The sequence below is a fragment of the Meles meles genome, chromosome 13 (assembly GCF_922984935.1).
Source record: "Meles meles chromosome 13, mMelMel3.1 paternal haplotype, whole genome shotgun sequence".
NCBI classification, from domain to species: Eukaryota; Metazoa; Chordata; class Mammalia; order Carnivora; family Mustelidae; genus Meles; species Meles meles.
Genome location: NC_060078.1, coordinates 52,629,597 through 52,648,018, shown reverse-complemented (window position 1 = coordinate 52,648,018; position 18,422 = coordinate 52,629,597). Strand labels below are relative to the sequence as shown.

The window sequence follows — 18,422 nt, the reverse complement described above, 5'->3', positions numbered from 1 at the left end:
CTACATTCTTCAATAGAACTTCACTCGTTTGAGGGAATCTACCACACACTGGCAGGAATTCTGTCTTGAAGTAGGAGGCAATTTTTGTCACCTTAGAGATGATGACTGACACTGATTTGTGTGAATAGCAAACATTTTGTTAAGTGGCAAAACTCAAGTTTTTGCTTTATAGATTCACAATGAATACGCTGATATTTGCTAATAGATGTTTCTGCAATCAATTTCACTTTAGATTCCACCAGAGTCAGTATGTATTCTGAGAAACTGAGGTCTACCTTTAATCAGGAGGTACAAGATTGTATTGGGATTAAATATTTCTAATTTCTATTACACTCTTACAGTTACCCCACTTTTGCCTCTATTTTATATGGTTGATAGAGTGTTATTAAAAGTATTTACTTTTGAATAAGCTTATATACCCACCCAGAAGGAATAAGGCTATACCATACTGGTTCAATTGGTCACCACATCAGAGACTTTTACCCTTGTTACCATTATAATAAGCTCTTGTTGAGACTAGAATAGGTTTTGGAGACATGTTTGTGGATATATATGTAACAAAAATTATACCCAGAACCCTAAGTTTTAATGCTTCTTCAATGCTAAATTAAGATTTTCCTATAGGAAATACTACTGATGACTGATTATTTTTGACTTTTTGAAATTTTCCATAATAAACACCTACAAGGGAACTAGTACAATGGCTATCCATGAACCCATCTCTCAGCTAAAAATATTATCAACATTTTCTTGTCTTTGTTTTGTATCCCACATGCACACTTTTTTAAAAAGTTAACTACCATATCCTTATCACATCCATAGAATTAACTATAATATCATATACTGCTCAGTTCAGTTTTCCCTATGTATCCTTTATTCCTAAGCTATACTGCTATGACTCTAAATGGGTCAATTAACTGAGAACACTTAGTTCTTACCTGTTTAATTTGGAAAGCTGGAATGAGTGATTTAATTTTATACAATTCAAAAGGTTATTTTTTTAATGTTATAGTCACACTAAGTCTTCCCCTGACCTCCAACCCATCTTTTTTCCATTGAGAGGCAATCATTTTCCTGTCTATGCTTGCTACTAGAAGTATTTTACTCTCTAAGGATTTAAAAAACCTAAATATCTGACCTTTCAAATTGGAAAAAGACCTTTAACTTTTGTGAATTCTTCTCCCCTTCCTATTTAATGATATATTGTCACCTACATATTCTTAGAAAACATCAGTTATTATGAGCTATGTTAATTAGTGGCTTATGTAAATGGCAAATAAAGATTTAACTCAGGTATACCAGTTCAGCTACCCAGTGATATCACAATGGATGTTCTAGATAAGAGTTTCCTTTTGGTCTTCTACAATCTGAATATAAATACTAAATAGTGAAGAAATAACTACTTAGTAAGAAAAAAAGGTGTTAAGCTTTTTTAGAACGCTTATATCTGAACTAATAATTTTAGGCTTTTGCTTTTTCCAGTGGTATTTCCTACAAATAACACACAGTTGCGTATGTTTTAGTTTCAATCTTACCTTTTATTCTCTGTGGAATGCTAGGTTTAATGTTACAGTATGGTTGTCAAAGCTACTGAAATGTGACAAATGTCCATGTCTAAATGCTGCAGAACAGTATAACTTTAATGATTTTAAACAAAAAAGTTGTTACTTTACAGCTGAGGTCTGATGGTTTTTAAACCGATGCCTATGTGTATGGCCAGCCACAAACCCTGGGGATGTTTATTACCTGTACATGTATATACAAATATATCCCATACATATATATGCACACAGGCACGTATTAATTTATGTGTGAAATTTATAAAATTATATACATACACATACATGCATATCTATATACATATACCCACCCTCACCATCGAGCTCACTTTTCTAACACTAATCAGCTTCATGCTCAATTATTATTGCTGCCCAGTATAATTACATGATTTTAGTGCCAATACCAAGCACCTTACAGGATGCAGGATAGGTATGTCTGTGCATATAGATATGTGTATTTATGTATGTTGTGTATATAAAGGAATTATTTCTCCCTTTTATGCTTCAGTCATGCATTACTACAATAAACAGTCTTTTCACCATAGGTTTTAGAATTCTAAACAGTGTAAAATCTACTTTTGGAAAACTGTGTATGTTCATAGTTACAAAAAATATATTATATATATATGATTGAAACTTATTGAGTACATATGTTCTCTGAATCTGGCTATATCCTAGCCATTAGATAAATTAAAAAAACACCCTATTAATAGGATGTTATGATAGCCTTAAATAGACCATTACCTGTATTTAGAATAGTTGATATATTTTAAAAGTTGACAAAATGATGTTAAAGATTTGAAAAACACTATGCATCTGCATTAAATATATAAACGTTTCCACCAAGGGCCAGGTTCAATTCATTGTCTAAGATTTTCATGTTATGACCAATATCATAGTCATTATTCTTAAAATTATGGCTCATTAAGGCTTTTATACAAAAAAAGCCCTATTTTTAATCATTTATAAAAACAAGTTCTATTTAAAAGAAAAAATGTACATGAACACTAAAGTACTCATGAATATTATCCTGTACAAAGTGACTATGTAAAGATAGGAGGCTCGTTCCAGTAAGAACACCTCATGGTAGCACATGTAAACCTGGTTTGGTTCCTCTGCTCTGCAGCTATTCAGCATGTAAAATTTAAACCATTTCACATTAACATTTAAATTTAATACAGTGCAAATATTTGAGAATAACTTGTTCCCCCCAGTGAAACAAGAGCCAGCGTTATGCTGAATATTCTTCAGATCTATTTACACATTGAGCTAAAAGTTCACCATAAACTTTGAAATTTGCTGAATATCAGCAGAAATGTAACTGAACTAGCAGCAATTGCATTTACAATATTTGATAGTTACTTGAGAGAATGCATAAAATTTTCCAGGCTGTACTCTGAATCATACTGCTCTTGATCCCAAAGATCACTCAGGTTTTCAAGAATTGATTTCATACTTGCTTTTCCGGAAGTAGAGGTGTCAGCTTTTTCTGCTTTGCCATCCTTAAGAAAAATTGGCAGAAAGATAAAATGAAAGATTATGAACTTCAGAAATAATATTCTACTTTAAAATATCATACTTGTTTCTAACACTGCACTCATTCAACAGGTAAACATGTCAAGCAATGCATAAATTGGTGATCTCATAAGCTAATTCTATTTTCCCAGTCCTAACAGCTTTATCATTTTAAGCTTTTTATTTAGGAAGAATTATAAGAACATTACAAAGAACTCATTATTAATTGTGTATGCATATATATTAGATATATAAATCAGCTTTTCTCCCAAGCCATTTGAGAGTTAAGTTGTAGATATTATGTCTTTTTATCCCTAGGCAGGAATCAGCCTGTATTCTTGAGAACAAGGATGTTCTCTTACATAATCATGGTATAATACTCATTTATACTTAATACTTATAATTTTTATTTATAATTATTTATAAATTTATTTTAATTAAACTTAATACTGCTATGTAGTCCATATTCAAATTTTGCCAGTTGTCACAATAAGGCCTTTTATGGCAATGGCCTTTGCTTCCTTGAAACATCTCCTGAGCACAGTTCTGCTTCTTAAAAGTTACCCATAAGAATATTCTTTCAAAGAGAATATTCTTTAGCTATTTAAAAACAGGAATCCAGGTTTCTTTGATCCTTCTTTTTTATAGATTACATGTATCTTATTCAACTTTACTTACATAACGTGACTGAAGAACCTCTCCCCATCTGGGCCATGTCTTAGGGACTTACTTAATAATTACTGTTTAAACTGCAGCACCCAGCACCAGACACAATATTCTAAATGTGGGCTTAACACACACAATACAATGGAACTACTCTCTAATATTTGGACATTACAATTCTTTACAGCTCATTTGATTATCTAAGGCCATGTCTCACCATAATTTATACTGAGTGTGCAGTGGATTTTTCTGAACCTATGCAGGACTTTAAATCCAACCCTACTGGTTTTACATTGTTACACCAATATTTCTAAGATGTTGTTCCTTTGATTATGAACTGTTATCTGATTGTTTTAGTTCCATCATCCAAAATAACGATAATGGCTATTTGAGAATTTATACTAGGTACCTTTTCTAAGTGCTTACATATTCTATTTCACTTTATCTTTCCAACCATGTAGTGATACCAGCACTTTTATCCTCCCAAGGGCACAGAAGTCTCTGAGCAGACAAGTTAATTTGCCAAAGGTCATCAGTTAACAGGAGGCAGGGCAAGAAACACAGACCCACATATAGTTGACTCTAGCGATAGCTGTCTTTTAGTAGGAAAGGGCTAAGAAACCTCAAGGCAGGACACTAAAGAGAGAAATCTAAGAGTTTTATCTGGACATCAAAAATCCCTCAGAGGGTTGCCTCAATAATACTAAAGTGAATGCCTTTTGCTGCTTACTTTAATACTTTCACCAAGCAGTGCTGGGAAGTCCCTGAACACATTAAAGATATAACAAATTGTATAAGTTCTTTACCTTATCAAGAGTAAACAGATCAAGAAGTTGATCTGTCCCCATACTCTGCAAACTAGAATTCTCTTGGCTGATAACAGTATTTGCTATGTTCATCTTGAATTTCTGCAAACCCATTATTTTCTCTTCCAACGTTCCTCTGGTTATCAATCGGTACACGTTAACCACACGTTTCTGAATGACAAAAAGAAGTAAACAACTATAGCACAAATAAACTGATAAGCTTTGAGGTTCAACAAGTCAGGGGGCTTGCATGCTTAAACCAAGTACTTAACTACTACCTAATTAGGACTGGATTTTATTTATCAGGCTTCATGAGCTTAAAATTTTATCATTTTGCAGAGAATTAAGTATTAGGAAGGGACATTGTCCAAGGTTTCCTTAGCCCAAGTACCTTATTTAATTCATTAGGAAGTGGTGCCACAGATTGGGTGACTTGCCTAAGGTCACAACACTTAGCATCAGAGAAGAAACTTAAACCAAGGCTTCCTGGCTTTTTTGGGTAAGTATTTTTCCCACGGTACAAGTTAACACCTGTGAGTGATGACTTTTTACCTGCCCAATGCGATGGGCCCGGTCCATGGCCTGTAGATCACGCATAGGATTCCAGTCGTGTTCCACAAATACTACTGTGTCAGCGCCTGTTAAGTTAAGCCCCAGGCCGCCAACATGAGTTGTAAGTAAAAGAACATCTATGGATGGATCATTGTTAAACCTGAAAGTATAGATATTAAAAAAAATTAGTATATTTCTAAGGTTTCTGTAACAAACTGGGCCTTTAACATGTAGAGACAGAAGAGTTGGGGGGAAAGGCTAGCTCAGTCAGGAAAATCAGAGGATGAGGTGGTTCCTACTATTATGCTAATCCTAGAAGATACTGATAAAAGTTCTGACATCTAAGAGGTTCTAGGAAAAAGAAAAACTAACATTATTACCAAGCTACCATTTATTCCATTTTCACCATGAATCAAACAATGGGCTTTTGTACTTTGTGTGCATTATGTTGCTATAATAGCTCTATAAGGATATTATCATGGTCCTTATAGGTATTATCATTTTTGATAAATAAGCCCGACAGAACAGGTCTAGAGTCAGGAGTCAAACCTGGGTTTTTCTACCTGCAAAGCCCCTTTATGGGTCTCTAAAACTTGTGTCTAATAATCTCTTAGAGATGCTTATAAAAAATGCTCACTCTTATGGTCAGCAGGTCTGGGACAAAACCTAGGAATCTGCATTGAAAAAACCAACCCCTGGGATGCCTGGATGGCTCAGTCGGTTAAGCTGCTGCCTTCGGCTCGGGTCATGATCCCCGGGTCCTGGGATCGAGTTCCGCATCAGGCTCCTTGCTCAGCAGGGAGCCTGCTTCACTCTCCGCCTCTGCCTGTTTGTGTGCTCTCTCTCTGACAAATAAATAAAATCTTAAAAAAAAAAAACACCAACCCCTAAGGTTTCTAAAGTACAGAATGCAGACAACCCTTAAACACTGCACTCTCCAATTCTGCTTCCTACCAGGGCCAGCTTCCAATTTGTTCTCCACAGAGACACAGGGATGTCAGAGATCTTAGCTAAGCCACTTGTTTGCTTCCTCCTACCCTAACCTCCCAAAAAAGATAAGGAGGAAAGTCATTGTCTCTATCTTCTGTTGATGCCTTCAATTTCTTCCATACCCCTCAGAGTGCCTTCCTAATCTTGTCATGCTTTTTCCTTTCTTTTAAAACTAAAACTATCAATTCTATTTTTGGAGTTCTATATTTTAAAATGGGTTTAGTTGGGCTGAGTCATACCATAACAGAACACATGTGTAGATATTTAGCCAAAGAAAATGTTTCATGTGGCAAACTTCTATGTAAGTAACAACTGACTATAGCTTGCTAAGTTTTAGAAGCCACTTACCGTGAAACAATGGAATGCCTCTGACCAGGAGGTATGCTGCCATCTAATCTCAGGTAAGTGACAGAGGGTAAGTGAGGTTTGAGAAGATCATGTTCCACTATATCAAGCATGCTTTTAAGCTGACAGAAGATCAGTATCCTGTGCTGGGCCACAACAGACTCTGTGCCACTCTCCGAAGTGCTGCCATTTCCCAAACCACAGTCCAATAGCAACTTGAAAAACAGAATCAGCTGTTACACAGGTGTCCAATAAAGTAGGCAACCAATCTCACTGTGACAAATACTTCTTGTGGTAAGAAAAGGCTAAGCTCATCTATCACCTGGGAAGCAGATTGGCACTTGGGGTTGTAATTTGTTAGCCTGCAGCCTCTGGAACTAGTTTGTGAGGTATTCAGGCTTAGAATTTCCTCATCAGCTCTTCAGAGGTTCTCTGATAGGCCCCTCTCCCCTTTCCTGAGTTACCTGAGGCTCAGTAGAATCTCAATAAATGTTTATTGAAAATGAAGACCTCCAGGAAAATGGTTCATGAAAAGTTATAAAAAGAACAGAGTGGGGGTGCCTGGCTGGGTCAGTCAGTAGAGTACACGACTCTTGATCTCAGGGTCGTGACTTCAAGCCCCATGTTGGGTATGGAGCCTATTTAATTTTAAAAAAGAAAAGACAGAACAGTATGAAGAAAACAATGTAGCAGCTAAATCTGGCAGAAATCAAAATTACAAAAAAGAGAACCAAAAGCATCTAGTGAGATCTGGATTCCTGAGCTTACTACAATATAGTTAGTGACCATTATCTTTAACAGCAAGAACCATGCTGCTGTAGATCTTTTGTATTTCCGGCTACATTATGGTTTAGAGACTGGCATACAGCAGGTACGACAAATGAACAAATATCCAAGTGAACAAAATCCAAGAAAATCATGTGTGTATCTGTTTGGGAAACTAAAGTACCCAGTATTTACTCTTCTTCATTCCTAGGACCTTAAGATAGTAAATTCTGCCCAAAATGTAAGACCTCAATGCAGGAGGCTTTCTTCTTTCTACTCATGAAAGTTACTCAGAAAACCAAAAGCTCAGCTGGACAAGATAACCAAAAGGGCACCCACGTAAACTCCAAATTCAGTGTAAAACTTACTGTGCAGAAAAAAGTTAACAGAGCAGACCTCAAATGCTTTTCTTAGAAAGTTCAGCTTGCAAGGTCTGTCCTTGGCTGAAACAAGTCTTGAAACTTGGGTTTTGAGTCTTTCCATTGTTCCCTACCTGATAAGGATGGCCTACTGTGCTTAAACTGTTGTGCAAACAATATGATTATGTTGAGACTGGCTTGCTTTCTGGGAGTCTAGAATTTTGGTATATACTAGGCAGAGGGAATCTACATGTTTGGAGCCAATAAAAACTTTGGGCATTGAATTTCTAATTAGCCCACCTGTTAAGTAATATTTCACATGTGTTGTCATGTGATTTGATGCTGGGGGAAAAACAAATGTTCTCTCTCTTCTACCTTAATAGCCCTTAAATTTTAAATTTTTGCCCTAAGCTTTCCCTCCCCCTTGATATAGAGTACATACAGAGTATACTACGCCAACGAACTCCTCCAGGTGGAATAAAGAAATCTGATGAATGTAATTATCTCCATCCCTTGCCTCTAAATCTGCAATCATATTACGATCTTTATTTTTAAAAATCTGGGATGTTTTAAGAGACTATAACGTGATATCCAGTATAAAGAATGTGATACCAGTGGGAAATTCTACATGGCTTCTTTATATAAAAGAGGAGCTCTAGAGAGTAAGAATTTATCAGAATGTCTGCCATGCACATTCAAATATCTTAATCCTTTAGGCAACAATATCAAACCCTACAGATAACCATTCATATTAAGAACATCCATCTAAGACTTCTGCAAGTTCATATTCACCATACAATCTTCCTGATATCTTCTTCCAATGTAGCACTATCTTACTGGATATATGAACATATCATTTGACATAAATATTCTTGTCTGGCAGCAGAACTGGCATTCTGGTTTTCCCAATAATCTCTATAACCTGAGTTTGCTTTGAGAGGCTTGATGAAATCCAAGTATTCTGGCAAAATCTAGTCTGCAGCCTTAAAGAATTGATTACTAGACTCTAGGAAAATGGTTACCAAGGTCCCCTGATACGGGTGTAGGAGAAGCCAGATGCCTCCCTAGAGAGCAATTTAATTTTATCTTGCCCTAACTTCGGCACAGGCTAATAAACCCAGGTTTTTCAAACTGTTCCTCATATAAGATGGTTTCCAGATTCTTTTGATCTCCCACTTAGCATGCCCAGAACCATAAATGATACTCAAAATTTGGTGTGATAGGTATAAAAGACAGTGAAACTGTGATGCCCTCATTTTGGCCATTTATATTATTATTAATCCTGCCCAAGATCATATGAGCTTTACTTACCAGTACCTAATTCATACAACAAGTTTATAGTGAACGTGCCATCAAATCAAATGCAACTTCATACTATATGAAATGTTTGCCAAGTCTGACAGAATCTGTAAGTTTTTTTAAAACTGACTTTGCTTATTTCCATTAAATTTCACCTATAGTTTCAGTTTATCCTTCCAGTATCCTGAAATTTTCAAATTCTGGCAATATTAGATAATTCTGGCACTATTGCTTGCTTATAAACATGTTTCTGTATTTCTAGTGCCAGATTTATTTTTTATTTATTTGACAGAGATCACAAGCAGGCAGAAGGGCAGGCAGAAAGAGAGGAGGAAGCAGGCTCCCCGTTGAGCAGAGAGCCTGATGTGGGGCTCGATCCCAGAACCCCGGGATCATGACCTGAGCTGAAGGCAGAGGCCTTAACCCACTGAGCCACCCAGGCACCCCTTAGTGCCAGATTTTTTTTTTTTTAATATTTTATTTATTTGACAGACAAAGATCACAAGCAAGCAGAGAGGCAGGCAGAGAGAGAGGGAGCAGGCTTCCTGCTGAGCAGAGAGCCCGATGCGGGGCTCGATCCCAGGACCCTGAGATCATGACCTGAGCCGAAGGCAGAGGCTTTAACCCACTGAGCCACCCAGGTGCCCCAGTGCCAGATTTTTAAAAAGCAAGTAAGATTTCTCCCCTAATTCAGAGACTAGACATATTTTAGATGAAAGCAAACAAGCAAGCAAGCTAGTTCTCTATCCCCTAAGGCAGAACTTTTGCTCTAAATGGCTGAAAAGAACTGGGAAAATAGAAAAGTCAGGTTCTAGAAAAGCCCTCCATAAGTATGGCCAGAAACAATCTGGGCCTAAGCTGAAGAATTCCTAAGCATCTTAATTCCAGACCCTTCAGAATGACAAGAAGCATTTTAAAATGAGAGATCAGTTTAAGTAATAACTTCAGGGGGGAAAAATAATGTGCAAAAGGATAAACTAAAAATAATTTAAAGCCTATAATTAAAGTGTAGATGAAATTCAACATTTTTTAGAAATCGAATTAGCGGATTCCTTGACTAAGTATATCTTAGAGCTTTATCTAATATATCAGCTATGTTGGGCATCTGGATGGCTCAGTCAGTTAAGCATCTGCCTTCAACTCAGATCATGATTCCAGGGTACGGGGATCAAGTCCCATGTTGGGGTCCCTACTCAGTGGGCAGTCTGCTCCCCACTCGTGATCTAATATAATCTTTTAAAAAAATGTATCAGCTATGGGGCGCCTGGGTGGCTCAGTGGGTTAAAGCCTCTGCCTTCGGCTCGGGTCATGATCCCAGGGTCCTAGGATGGAGTCCCACATCAGGCTTTCTGCTCAGCGGGGAGCCCGCTTCCTCCTCTCTCTCTCTGCCTGCCTCTTTGACTACTTGTGATCTGTCAAATAAATAAATAAAATCTTTAAAAAAAAAAAAAGTATCATCTATGTTAAGAAATTTGTGAACAGTGTTTCATATACAAATTTAGTTTAGTCAAATAAAACTATTCCATATATAAACCATCTAAACACAATAGTCATTCTTCCTTTTTATGGAAAATGCATTCTTTTATATTTATATTTAATAATATAAGGATACATGCCTGGATGTCATATGTCATTATATAACATTTTCTGTATTAACCAATGGGAAATAAAAAATCTTCTTTCATTAGTTATTTTCAATGAAATTTAGGCCAGAATAACTACAGAAAGCAAAAACAACTACTAAATTACTAAAGTCCAGATTTTATAGTAAACTCTTAATTTCTTTTTTTAAAGATTTTATTTATTAATTGACAGAGACACAGCAAGAGACGGAACACAAGCAGAGGGAGTGGGAGAGGGAGAAGCAGGCTTCCCGCCGAGCAAGGAGACTGATGCGGGGGGCTCAATCCCAGTACCCTGGGATCATGACCCAAGCTGAAGGCAGCTGCCTAACCAACTGAGCCACCTAGGAGCCCCTAAGCTCTTAATTTTTTTTTTTTAATTTTTTTTTTTAAAGATTTTATTTATTTATTTGACAGAGATCACAAGTAGGCAGAGAGGCAGGCAGAGAGAGTGAGAGGGAAGCAGGCTCCCTGCCGAGCAGAGAGCCCGATGTGGGACTCGATCCCAGGACCCTGAGATCATGACCTGAGCTGAAGGCAGCGGCTTAAACCACTGAGCCACCCAGGCGCCCAATTTTTTTTTTTTTAAAGACTGTATTTATTTAACAGAGATCGCAAGTAGGCAGAGAGGCAGGCAGAAAGAGAGAAGGGAAAGAAGGCTCCCTGCTGAAAGCCTGATTCGGGGCTTGATCGCCGGACCCTGAGATCATGACCTGAGCTGAAGGCAGAGACTTAACCTATTGAGCTACCCAGATGCCCCCCTAAGCTCTTAATTTTTAAGATAACGTAGAACTAAATGTATTAGCCTTAACATTTTCGTGCTTGAAATTGGTTCTTTTAAAAAGTTTAAGCTTTTGGGGGCGCCTGAGTGGCTCAGTGGGTTAAAGCCTCTGCCTTCAGCTCAAGTCATGATTTCATGGTTCTGGGATCAAGCCCCACTTTGGACTCTCTGCTCAGCGGGGAGTCTGCTTCCTCCTCTCTCTCTGCCTGCCCCTCTGCCTACTTGTGATCTCTATCAAATGAATAAATAAAATCTTTTAAAAAAAGCTTAACCTTTTGAAATCTTAGAATTTTCAAAAATTCTGCTTCTGAAAGCTATATACCCAGAAAGCAACATGAGCAAACTGGCAGAGTAGGCAGCTCCCGATAAAACTCAGAGATCCACACTGACACACATTACAATCAAACCATTCAAAGAGTCCTGAAAGCAGCAAGAAAAGGTGAATTTGTCATGTAAAAGGGATCTCAGTAAGGTCAGTATTTCTCATCAGAAACCATGGAAGACATTATTGAAGAAAGTGAAAGGATAATCTACAGAATGGGAGAACATATTTGCAAAATCATGTATCTGATAAGAACTTAATATCTAGACTATAAAAGAACTCTTAAAACTCAACCAAAGACAGACTATACAATTTAAAAATGGTCCAAGAACTTAAAAGGCATTTTCAACAATGAGATAGCACTTCATACCTACTGGGATGGCTACAATAAATAAAAAAGTGTTGGCTAGGATATGGAGAAAATGGAACACTAATATATTTGCTGATGGGAATGTAAATAGTACAACCACCGTGGAAAAGTCTGAGAGGCCCTGAAAAAGTTAAACACAGAATTTCTCTATGGAAAAAAAAAAAAAAGAATTTTCTATGATCCAGCAATTCCACTCCTAGTCTACATCCAAAAAACTGAAAAGAGGGGCTGTTTAAACAGATACTTATTAGTCCATGTTCACTGCAGTATCACTCACAATAGCCAAAAGGTGGAAACAACCCAAGTGTCCATCAATGTGTGACCAGATAAATAAAATGTGATATATAAATAATAATGGAATATTATTCAGCCATAAAAATGAAGTACTGATACATGCTACAAACACAAATGAACCTTGAAAAATGAAGTGAAATAAGCCAGTCACAAAAGTGCAAATATTTAGAGCAGGTAAATTCATACAGATATCAAGTGGACTAAAGGGCACCAGGGGTTGGAGGAAAGGAGAATAGGAAGTTATTATTGCTTAATGTGTATCCAGTTTCTGTTTAGGTGATAGCAAAATTTTGGAAATAGTGGCAATAGCTGCCCAACATTGTGAATGTAATTAATGACACAGAATTGTACACTTAAACATGGTTAAAATGGTGTATCTTATACTATATATATTTGCCACGGTTTTTAAAAAAGCTAAACCAGACAGAAATGGTACAAATTAAAAAATAAAAGAAATGGTAAACACATCAGTAATCTTTTGGAAAAGCAAATTTACCCAGTGTTACAATCAAGAATATGTAACACACATCTAACACTCATGAGACCTACTTACCTGCTTCAAAGCTGAGAGTTTAGGGGCATGTTGAATGTCATGAAGAGAAGAGTTCTGAACTGCCAGTTTTTCAGTAGTACTTTTGAACTCTGGATGTTGAGGTGTTAAGACTAATGCTGGATGATTGCACAGTTTACGTAAGTACTGTAATGCCTTCAAGGGGGGAAAAATTATATACAAGTCCATACATGCCACAAATGTCATGTCTCAATATCTTTTCCTATTCTATTCCATCCATAGAATGCCCTTTTTCCTATTCTTGCAACTCCTACTCATTCTACAAAAATTAGTTCAAATATCTCATCTGGGATGACTTCATCAGTGCTTCTTGTGCAGTATATAAGAGCATTTATAGCTTGTATACATTTTACAGTTCACATCTGTCTCCCTCACTAGATAATGAGCTTCTCATGGCAAAAAGAGCTCTTTCCCAGTCAAAGTGCCTGATAATGCTTACAGATGCTTTTGGAATAAGGCAACATTTTCTAAAGATTTCCTAAGGGTTTCTCAAACTTCAGTGGGTATAGAAATTTCTTGAGGACCTTATAAATCTGCAAATCTCTCCCCTACATAGTATTCTAATTCAGCAAAGCAGGGAGAGGGGAAGGTGGAACGAGGTGGTAATATCAATTGGTTAAGAATCAGAACCCTATACGGTCCTTCTTTCTTTTCTCTAATTCAGCTACATTCTTTCTCTTGCCTTTTACTTGGCTTATTATTTGGGTCTTGATATTTCTATTAGCTCGACTGACAAGGCTCAAGAGACTGCTGGACACTATAATAGAAACTATAGGAGAGGTATTAGCCTTCACAACTACCTCTCCCCATCTTTTATCTTTAAAAATGTTACAGTATTTATTGGTAGCAATATTGGTAGACTATTTCAAAAGGGAAAGAAAGACTGAATTGACACTTTCTCTTTTTCATTTGCTATTCCCCTGAGCACACAAGGCATATATGTCTCAAGACGTCTGTACTTTGGGTATCCTTCCCTGGAATCACTGCCCCCCACATATCTGCATGCCTCAATCCTCCAGAGCTCTGCTTATATGTCACCGTCTCAGTGAGGCCATTCCTAATCCCTGTACTAAAAACCACAATTCCTATACTATATAACGCCATATGCTGCTTCATTTTCTCTTACATAATATGTATTTTACTTACTCCTTTTTCAATGCTATAAAGGAAGGAGTTTGTTTTTTCCAATGCTTTAATCCCTGAAATTACTGCCTTATAGCAGGCATTCCAATTTTTTTTTAATGTAAAGCAAAAGAGTCTCTAAAAACTCTTCGTGTAATATACAAAAATATATTGCATTTTGTATAATTTTATTCATTTTTTTATTATATTAGTCACTATGTCATACATCATTAGTTTCTATTGTAGTGTTCCATGATTCACTGCTTGCATGTAACACCCAGTGCTCCACGCAATACGTGCCCTCCTTAATATGCATTCCCCTCAGGCTAACCCATCTCCCCACACCCCTCCATCTCTAAAACCTTCAGTATGTTTCCCAGACTCCATAGTCTCTCATGATTTGTCTCCCCTTCTGATTTCCCACTCTTCATTTTCCCCTCCCTTCTCCTAATGTCCTCCGTGCTATTCCTTAGGTTTCACTTATTTGTGATGATAGTTGACTTTCTCTGCTTGACTTACTTCACTTAGCATAATCTCCTCCAGATCCAACATTTTGTATAATTTTAATATTAAATTACATTATTTCTAATTATGAAAATAAATTAGTAATTTTCAAGAATGTATACACAGTATTGAAAAATGTAAATAAATCCATACTTCAGTATTCCATGTAAAAACTGCTATACTGAAGAACATGATTCTTTAAGAATTAAAAAAGACTATAATCTATACCTGGAATACGTGGCCTGTAGCTTTAAGCTTTGGTTTTTCAGTTTCTTCGGAAAGTGCAGCTGAAGAAACTGTTTCATCAACATCACACTTGGCACGAGACTTAGCAAAATCTTCATAGAGCTGAACCTGTAAAATTGCACCCCCCAAAAGCAGTAAGTATATTTATTTTCAACTGTTCAAAACACAGCTAGCAAATGCCAGTAAGAGCAGTGATTCAGACCAGTCCTCATTAAAGAAAGTATGATATCTATGCTTTACTCCTGATTACAAATTACCCACTGCATCTTGGTAAATTCCTTTAAAATTACATTTAGAAAATAAGTATAACACTTTAAGCTTGGCTGCTAAAATATTAAAAGCTAGTCAAACAGTCCTAGACTCAGTATTTCCACTCTGTTGAGGAAGATAAATACATTACCAATGAAAGAGAACCTGAATCCCTACAAGTGAGAAAACCTTCTCTAAGTTATGTGGTACCCTCTAAGTACATTCCAAAAGACCCAAGTTTTAAACGAATACTATTGCTGGGATGCCTGGCTGGCTCAGTTAGTTGAACATGTGACTCTGGATCTCAGAATTTTAAGTTTGAGGCCAAGGCGGGGTACGGAGATTACTTTTGAAATAAATAAAACTTTTTAAAAAAGGTAAAAGGAGAGAATACTATTGCTACCTAAAAGGAGAACTCATGAATGCTGAAGCATTATCTTGGGGTCTGGGTTCCTGCCTTGTACATGTTAAAACAATATGAAAGGGAAGCGCCAAGAAACAGAAACCAGAGTATAAAAACCCATGAATGCTAAATAAAGCCAAATGTCACTTCCCTCCCAACTTCTCTTCTTCAGGCTACTTAAATGTGTTTTATACCACCTTCATACCATGGATTTTTTTTTTTTTAAAGATTTTATTTTTAAGTAATCTCTACACCCAATGTGGGGCACAACTCTGAGTTCAAGAGTTGCATGCTCCAAAATAAATAAATAAAATCTTAAAAAAAAAAAGGAAAAGGATAAAGGGGGGGTGCCTGGGTGACTCAGTGGGTTAAAGCCTCTGCCTTCAGCTCAGATCATGATCCCAGGGTCCTGGGATCGAGCCCCGCATCACACTCTCTGCTCGGCGGGGAGCCCGCTTCCTCCTCTCTCTCTGCCTGCTTCTCTGCCTACTTGTGATCTCTGTCAAAATAAATAAATAAAATCTTTAAAAAAAAAAAAAAGAGTTGCATGCTCTACTTAAAGAGCAGGCCAAGTGCCCCTACCATGAATTTTTTTCATATGGCACCTTTCCTTTATTGTACTTACTTCAAAAAGTCTTTATCTCATTCCTCCTAAAATATTCCTCTCAAGAAATACCAATCCCATTTTTACAAATGAGTAATGGAAGCCCAGACAAATGAGGTAGATAATATAAATGATCATAAGAGATCTCAGCATCTAGATTAGTGTCCTGCTAAGCTCTAAACTCAAGTTGTATAGATAGGAAAGAACCTAAGTTTCTGAGTGTGCCTGTATATCTTTTATTCATTTTACCATACTAAATCAACACATAATACTGATATGGATAAATGGATGCCATACTAACCTAGAACCTGAAGTTAAAAAACAGAAAATTCTGACTACAGGCCATGTTTTATTAAGACAAGGGATAGTTTCTCCTCACAAAATACTACACAAGGAAAGGCATACAAAAAATTCCTTTGAAAAAAAAAATTCCTTTGATAATGGTCTCTGTACAAAATCAGAACTGTACAAAAGCCAAGTCTTATTCCAAAAATTTACTGGCAATGCAGAAGTACTTTTAAAGGGATGTGGTTCCACTTCCCAGGTTTGAAACTCAGCCCTGATATTTATTACCTATATAACCTTGAGCAAGTTACTTAATGTTTCTGAGGTCCCCTTTCCTTATTTGCAAAAATGGAGATTGATAATTCCTATAATGCTGTTGTGAAAATATGATGACATTACAGTAGATTTTGGTCCTTATAAATATTCACTCATTTCTTTAACAATTAAACTTGCAACTTTTCCAATTAATTCAACATATAAGAAAGCAACTACAATACTGGCTTTCACTTTAATGCCATATTCAAAATGCATATATTCAAATGTATATCCACATGTCAAAACAGATTCACTCAGGTGCTATCTCTACATGTTTGGAACAGAATCTTCCTCAAGACTATGAAAGTAGAAGCTAGATTTGAGTGATAAAACCAAAGTCTAATCCCCTTTATTCAATACTTGCATGGCTTATTCAAAGCATTCTCCTAATAAACATACCACCACCAACCACAATCACCAGATTTCTAACCTGGAGAGGACTAAGAGTACAGTAGTAGTCTTGAATAATTTTGGGTGGAAGATCCTGCAAAACATCTTCTTTCATTCTTCTCAAAAGAAAAGGCAGAACTTGGCGGTGCAGTGCATCCATCGCAAGAACACCTGTTAACAGTAAGAGAAAATGGCTTCAGAAGAGTTAGGAATAAGGTAAAGTCACTTGCATGGTACAGAATTATATCTTTTTCATACCTGCTTCTTGTTCTCGACTAGAGCTTCGAGCATCCCTACTTGCTAATATAGGTTTACCATATCGAGCAGCAAACTGGCGTTCAGTCCCCAAAAATCCTGGCATGAGGAAGTCAAATAATGACCACAGCTCCAAAACGTTGTTCTGAATATAAGAAAGGACTATTAGTTATCTTTTGTACTGGGATGATTTCCTTACACTTGAAAAATGGAATATTAATGAAAGTCCATTTATGATGACATAGATGAGGGGTAATCAATCACATTTTTATATATATTGTGTAAATCTGTTTTTTTTTTTATAAGATTTTATTTATTTATTTGACAGAGAGAGATCACAAGTAGAGAGGCAGGCAGAGAGAGAGAGAGGGAAGCAGGCTCGCTGCTGAGCAGAGAGCCCGATGCGGGACTTGATCCCAGGACCCTAAGATCATGACCCGAGCCGAAGGCAGCGGCTCAACCCACTGAGCCACCCAGGCGCCCCAATCTGTTTTTTAATATGTAAAATTCACATCAGTATCCTCGGTGAAAATATTCTATTCTACTGGGTGGAATTTTCAAGCCTCTTCCACCAAAATAAGCCTTGGTCCATGTGTTTAAATCCTACTGGTTGCATCTATCAGGTAATAAAGAGAAGAGCAGAAAGATGAATGTTTCTGAATCTTTTATCTTTGACACTAAAATTAACAGCAAGATTTAAAGAATTTGGCTGACATCACAATTTAAGGAAAACCTAGAAGAATTTCATTATAGGTCAAGTCTATCCAGTACTCAAGGGCCATGAAACAGGCACAGTTTCCTTCCAATTCTACTGCTGAAGTTTCATTTTTAAAAAAAGGAAGAAAAAAAGATCAGCACTTTTTCATTTTAGATGGATTCGCAATATGTGTGGATCCTAAGGAACCATGTGGGGCTTTAGTGTGGTGTCTGCTTCTCCCTCTGCCCCTCCCCCTGCTTGTGCTCTCTCTCTTGAATAAGGAAATCTTTTAGGATTTTATTTATTGGGACACCTGGGTGGCTCAGTTGATTACACGGCTGCCTTCGGCTCAGGTCATGATCCCAGCGTCCTGGGATCGAGTCCCACATCGGGCTCCTTGCTCAGTGGGGAGCCTGCTTCTCCCTCTGCCACTCTGTCTGCCTGTGTACTCCCTCTCTCTCTCTGACAAATAAATAAACAAAATCTTAAAAAAAAAAAAAAAAGATTTTATTTAGTAATAGAGAGAGAGTGGGGTGGGG

The 18,422-nt window shown here is 37.0% G+C and overlaps 1 protein-coding gene across 1 annotated transcript in view; it reads right to left on the bottom strand.

Annotated features, from left to right (window-relative positions):
• Window positions 1–1,523: 1,523 nt before the first annotated feature.
• Window positions 1,524–18,422, bottom strand: part of BTAF1 (B-TFIID TATA-box binding protein associated factor 1) — a 101,655-nt gene continuing 84,756 nt past the window's right edge. Inside the window, exons 31-38 of the mRNA XM_046026898.1 lie at window positions 17,190–17,331; window positions 16,972–17,102; window positions 14,668–14,793; window positions 12,796–12,948; window positions 6,434–6,645; window positions 5,096–5,255; window positions 4,544–4,714; window positions 1,524–3,061 (exon numbers count right to left, since the gene is read on the bottom strand). Of these exons, the coding sequence (XP_045882854.1) occupies window positions 2,918–3,061; window positions 4,544–4,714; window positions 5,096–5,255; window positions 6,434–6,645; window positions 12,796–12,948; window positions 14,668–14,793; window positions 16,972–17,102; window positions 17,190–17,331 (1,239 nt within the window). The 3' untranslated portion in view covers window positions 1,524–2,917. The remainder of the gene's footprint in view (window positions 3,062–4,543; window positions 4,715–5,095; window positions 5,256–6,433; window positions 6,646–12,795; window positions 12,949–14,667; window positions 14,794–16,971; window positions 17,103–17,189; window positions 17,332–18,422) is intronic.